Here is a 6,000-nt window from a genome sequence, read left to right on the forward strand (position 1 = left end):
ACGACACACAAATCTATCTCTCAACCCCCCACCTCACCCCCTTGGTCTCAGCCCGAATCACACACCTACTGAGCGACATATCAGACTGGATGTCACTCCACTTCCTTAAATTGAACCTCTCCAAAACCGAGTTTCTTGTCTTCCCCCCAGCCCGGACACCACCCCCCATTGACTTCTCCGTCACATCCAACAACGCTACCATAAAACCCGCCCTGCAGGCCAGAGTACTTGGTGTAATTCTGGACTCCAACCTATCCTTTCAACCCCAAGTCCAATCTTTAACAAACTCGTGCAGACTCCACCTCCGCAACATCGCCAAAATACGCATGTTCCTAACCCCAGAAACCACTAAACAGCTCATCCACTCCCTCATCATATCACGACTCGACTACTGCAACTCCCTCCTCACTGGCCTGCCTCGCCGCTGGCTATCCCCGCTTCAGTCGATCCTGAATACGGCTGCCAGACTCATTCACCTTTCCAACCGCTCTGTCTCCGCCACCCCCCTCTGCCAATCCCTCCACTGGCTTCCGATTGCGCAACAGATCAAATTCAAAATCCTAACGCTGACGTACAAAGCTGTCCACCATACTGCCCCGAACTACATCACTGACCTAATATCCAAGTACCACCCAACACGCACACTCCGCTCCTCACAAGACCTCCTTCTCTCTAGTTCCCTGGTCTCCTCCTCCCATGCCCGCCTCCAGGACTTCTCCAGGGTGTCACCCATCCTCTGGAACTCCCTGCCCCAACCCATCAGATTATCACCTACTCTCCTCTCCTTTAGCCGCACCCTGAAAACCCATCTCTTCAGGGAAGCCTACCCCACCCCCTGCTAACTTGCCGACCTCCTCCACTCTTCCTACCACTCCATCCCCCACAGCTATCTCCTCCTGTGCCACCATCCCCTCCCTCCTAGATTGTAAGCTCGAAAGAGCAGGGCCCTCAATCCCCTCATGTTTTGCATTGTATTGGTATTGTTCTGTCACATGTTCTGTCCCCCTTTGTAATGTACAGCGCTGAGCGAACTATTGGCGCTTTATAAATACTGTATAATAATAATAAAAATATGTTCCCATCAACATAGCATAACTTAAAATAAATTTTTAAAAACCTTTTTAGGTGCTTTAAACTTAAATGTTTACATGCTCTCCCTGCTTTTGTGATGTTTAGAAGAGGACTGTGGAGTTGTGATGCTGGGCACACACCAGTCTGTCATTCAACCCAGCTGTTGAACAAAAAAAAAAAACTGAAGCGCTCAGGAGGAGCTTGCTGTACTAATGAACTCAGTAAAACTGGGACTCAGCGAACGCTTAATAATAGCAGCTAGTACACTAAAAAGGAAACCATATACCTTCTAAAATTACAAATAAATATAATATATGTGCAGCACTAAAATGTATATGCGTAAATGACTGAATAATCTCAAGGATATATAAAATGCTAGATATACAGTACTGATCCGGAATAAATTATATAGTGCTTAATGATGCCCAAATAAACTGCTAATTCTCCAGAGAAATATGATGTCATGGATATATTTCAAGATGGTGGCGGGACTGGACGCCTAGCAGAGAGCTCCTGCGCCCCTAGCGGGGCCCCTACAACACTCCGGTCCCTGCTTAACCACCAGGGAAGGCCACTGGACCTTTTTCCCAAAGCTCCGGGAATCGCGGCCTACCACACACCCGAAGCCGTGGCAAAAATTTTTTGCCGCGGCCGACCCGGATCGCCGGGCATCAACCCGGACCGTCGCCGCTCCGTCCCCCGGCTCCCGCCGACCTGCCTGCCTCCCCAGGGCCCTCCCCATCGGCCCTGGGTCCCCACTGACCACCAGGAACCAGCTCAAACCCACGGTGGACTGCTGCTCCACCACCCAGCCCGCTGACCTGCCTGTCTCCCTAGAGCCCTCCCCATTGGCTCTGGGTCCACCTCAGGCCACCCAGCACCCAACTACCACCTCGCGACACCCAGCTACCTGCACACGGCAACCCTGCCTGGGGGCTGCTTCAGGCCACCCAGCATCAGCCGGCACCCAGCCTCGGACCAGGGACCTCTCCAGGCCTCCCGAGAATTGAGACGTCACCGCACCTCCGCCACCTGCATCGAGAGGGTAAGCCTCCACTATCAGTTTCCTCCCTGCTCCCCTCCGGGTAACACGCGGCCGAGCACCTACCACTGCACAGCCCCAAGCCCTGTCCAATCCGGCAGAGTCAAGCCTGCCACACGGCCCTACCGCTCCCACCGACGCTGGGCCCCTAGCACCCTCAGCCGCTGGCCCGCAACAGCCACTTGCACTGCTCACTTCGCCCACGGACGCCGAGCCCTACTTCAACTACCAACGCCTAGCCCACTCCACCTCCAGACATCAGTCAACACCACCTCCTGACGACGACCCTTCAACACCTCCTAATGTTGGGCCCTTCAGCACCTTCAGCGCCTCCCAACGCAGAGCCCTCAGCACCTGGGCAATTCTATCTTGCATTTGGGCGACGTGCTCAATCACACTCCGGTGGGGAGAACTCTCACTTTCCCAAGTTTCCTTGGTGATATCTAACAGCCCCCTTGGGTGTCTCCCATAGAGCAACTCAAACGGTGAAAACCCTGTAGAGGACTGGGGTACCTCCCGGATGGCAAACATCAAATAGGGTACTAAATAATCCCAACCCTTTCCATCCTTATCTACCACCTTCCTTAGCATTTGTTTCAGGGATTTGTTGAACCAGGGTTTTTTTTCCACCAACCCATCGGTTTGGGGATGATACACAGAGTTTCGCAACTGTTTTACCTTGAACAGTTTGCACAGCTCTTTCATCACCCGGGACATAAAGGGGGTTCCTTGGTCCGTAAGCAGTTCCTTTGAAATACCCACTCGGGTGAACACGAGGAATAGCTCCTTAGCTATTGTCTTGGCAGAGGTATTTCGGAGTGGAATCGCCTCTGGATAGCGGGTGGCATAGTCGAGTATGACCAACATGTACTGATGCCCCCTAGCGGATTTCACCAGCGGACCTACCAAATCCATGGCAATCCTTTCAAAAGGGACCTCAATGATGGGAAGAGGTACCAGTGGACTACGGAAATGGGGCAGACTTCTGACACACAGGGCAAGAGGAACAGTAATTTTCTACCTCCTTAATGACCCCAGGCCAATAGAACCGCTGCAATACTCTTTCCCGTGTTTTCTCCGCCCCCAAATGACCCCCAAGGCTGTGTCCATGGGCCAACTCCAACACCAACTTCCTGTAAGGTCTGGGCACCACCAGTTGCTCAATGGTTTCTTCTGCCCCTTGAGCAACTCGATAGAGTAGGTCCCTTTCCACAAGGAAGTATGGATAAGCAGCAGTTTTCTCAGGGCTCACTAGTTCGCCATCTACTTTTACCACATTTTCCCGTGCTTTTATCAGCGTGGGGTCTTTCAGCTGTTCGGTGGCAAAATTTTCCCTATGCACCTCTAAGTCCGAGAACTCCACAACCGGCAGATTTTCATCTGAAGAGGCGGGCTCCTCACCAGTTCCTTGGGTCTCCCCAGCTAGTACCGATAAGGGGAACTTGGGAGAGACCTCACCACACTCAGACGTTTTCTGGGATTCACCTTCCTGGTCTGCAGGGGAGACAGTGGGGGGGTCAGGACAATCCCAGAGTTCCCATAATTTTGGAAAATCCCTCCCCACAATGGCATCATGTGATAAGTGAGGCACCAATCCTACCTGATGAGACAGGTTACCTTTGGGGGTCTCAAAAAACACAGTAGCCACGGGATACTCCCTAGTATCCCTATGCACACAAATCACCGCCACCTTTTTATACCCAGAGACCTTTGTAGTGACCATCTCTTCTCTTATCAAGGTTACCAGGCTACCTGAATCCAGCAACCCCACAACATTATTTCCATTAACAGTCATCTTGCACAAATGTTTCTCAGTGCCCGGGCTGGCAGTGCATACCACTGTCGCAAACAGCGACTGACGTCTATTGCTCAGAAAGTCACACTGCATAGGCTCATCCACCTCTGGGCAATTAGCTGCAATATGTCCCTCTTGCCGGCAGCGGTAACAAATAATTTTTTTCGCCACTTCTTGCGGCCTTGGCCTTCCTGGCCGCTCTTGCCAGACATTGGGTAATACTCCCACCCTCTCGCTCTCTCCACCCTCACCCCTTGGAATCATCTTACCCGCCGCTGGGGATGGTCTGGTCTTAGGATGGAAAGTCCGTGAGTCTCTGGAAGAGGAGGTCAGGTTCTCAGTAGCCAAGTATCTCTCCACTAGATCCACCAGCTTGTCTGCGGTCTCTGGGTCTCCATGGCTGACCCACTTTTGAATAGCATTAGGCAGAGACCTTAGGAACCGATACATGACGACACGTTCCACAATTTTTGGGGCGGTCAAAGTCTCTGGCTGCAGCCACTTCCTGCTCAGGTGAATGAGATCGTACATCTGTGACCTGGGAGGTTTCCCAAGCCGAAAAGTCCAATTATGTACCTGCTGAGCACAGACAGCGAGGGTAACACCCAATCGGGCCAAAATTTCCGCTTTTAGCACATCATAGTCTTTGGCCTGGTCCGGCTCCAGGTCATAGTAAGCTTTTTGCGACTCTCCAGTTAATAATGGGGCCATCAATCCAGCCCACTGTTCTTTAGGCCACTTTTCCCTTTCAGCAGTCCTTTCAAACGTGGTTAGAAACACCTCGGGATCATCATCTCCAGTCATTTTTGGCAATAACTGGCCCACAAAAAATGATGGTGTTTTCCCAGAATCCTCACCAGCCTCAGTCTGCTTCCTCTGCTGGAACTGCTTCAAGACAGCCTCAATCTGTTGCTGGTGTCTCTGGTCCTGTTGTACCAGCAATTCCCTATGGCAGGCCTCCACTTGTTCCAAGGCTTTCTGCTGGGCTGCAGTGCTCTGCTGGAAATTTGTATTTGCCAGTTGTTGATTAGCATTTGCCTGCTGTTGATTGGCATTCGCTAGAGCCAACTGTCTTATTATCTCCTCCATGCTGGCCTTTAGTTACCACGACTGCCTGCGGTCCTCCACCATATGTAACAGGGTTAGCTCAGCAGCGGGTGTGTGTGACCCCCTGGAAGGGTGCACAACACAAAAAAAAAAAACCAGGCACAGCACAACCACAGTGGAGGTGAAAAACAAACAGGTGCAATTTATGTACAATATTTACAAAAAGGCAAACCAAAAAGAAACATCAAAATAAATCCTGGCCAACTCGGCTACTTACTGCAACAACCACGTTTCCCTAGCTACCCACTAGGTACAGCCTGCTGCTATACCTAGTTGCTAGTACTGGAGGCCGGCCACACAGGCTTTGGTCTCTCTGCACACAGATAAGATGTCAACTCCCCAGACAGTTCAGGCACACATCTGGTTCCAGGTTGGAGAAACTCCCTAAGCACTCTGGGAAGTTTTATACAGGTGTTAATGAGCCCACTACCTTCAGCTGGGCTCATTACCCCAGTGCTGAAGGACTCAGCACTTCCCTCTAGTGGAACAAATCCCCATAAAGCCTGAACCTCGGACAAATGTATCGTCCATCCAGGACGCAACCAGGTGATTTCACCTGCCTACTGTCACACATGTGACAAGCTGTGACCAATCACAGCTCACACAGTAGTTCTCAATGGCTGCAAGAATGCAGAGAGCAGGATAAATGATTGCTTTTACAGCCTTTATGGGTGTAAAAGCAATCACTGTAAAAAAAAAAAAAAATCTTCATCACCCCCCACAAGTAGTACAGTGTCACCATGGTGACACTGTACTGCTAGGGTGACAGCATGTAAAAAAAAACAAATAATATAAAAAAAAAATTTTTTTAAAAGTTTGAAAATTATCATTTTTGGTTATAAACTAATTTGGGTTATTTTTTTTTTTTTTTTTTACTAAACAAATAACGGAATAAATTTTGGCCAAGATTTACGGTGAAAAACTATTTATTTGCAAAATTTTATAAGAAATTTTCAAAATTTTTGGACGGTTTCATTTACATAGC

General features: G+C 50.0%; 1 protein-coding gene across 1 annotated transcript in view; it reads right to left on the minus strand.

Moving 5' to 3' along the window:
- LOC149439086 (NACHT, LRR and PYD domains-containing protein 12-like) overlaps window positions 1-4,997 on the minus strand; it is an 81,069-nt gene extending 76,072 nt beyond the window's left edge. Inside the window, exon 1 of the mRNA XM_089659498.1 lies at window positions 4,766-4,997. Within this exon, the coding sequence (XP_089515624.1) occupies window positions 4,766-4,997 (232 nt within the window). The remainder of the gene's footprint in view (window positions 1-4,765) is intronic.
- Between the last annotated feature and the right edge of the window lie 1,003 nt (window positions 4,998-6,000).

This window comes from Staurois parvus, unplaced genomic scaffold (assembly GCF_062004578.1).
Source record: "Staurois parvus isolate SC_StPar_1 unplaced genomic scaffold, SC_StPar_1.0 ptg001161l, whole genome shotgun sequence".
NCBI classification, from domain to species: domain Eukaryota; kingdom Metazoa; phylum Chordata; class Amphibia; order Anura; family Ranidae; genus Staurois; species Staurois parvus.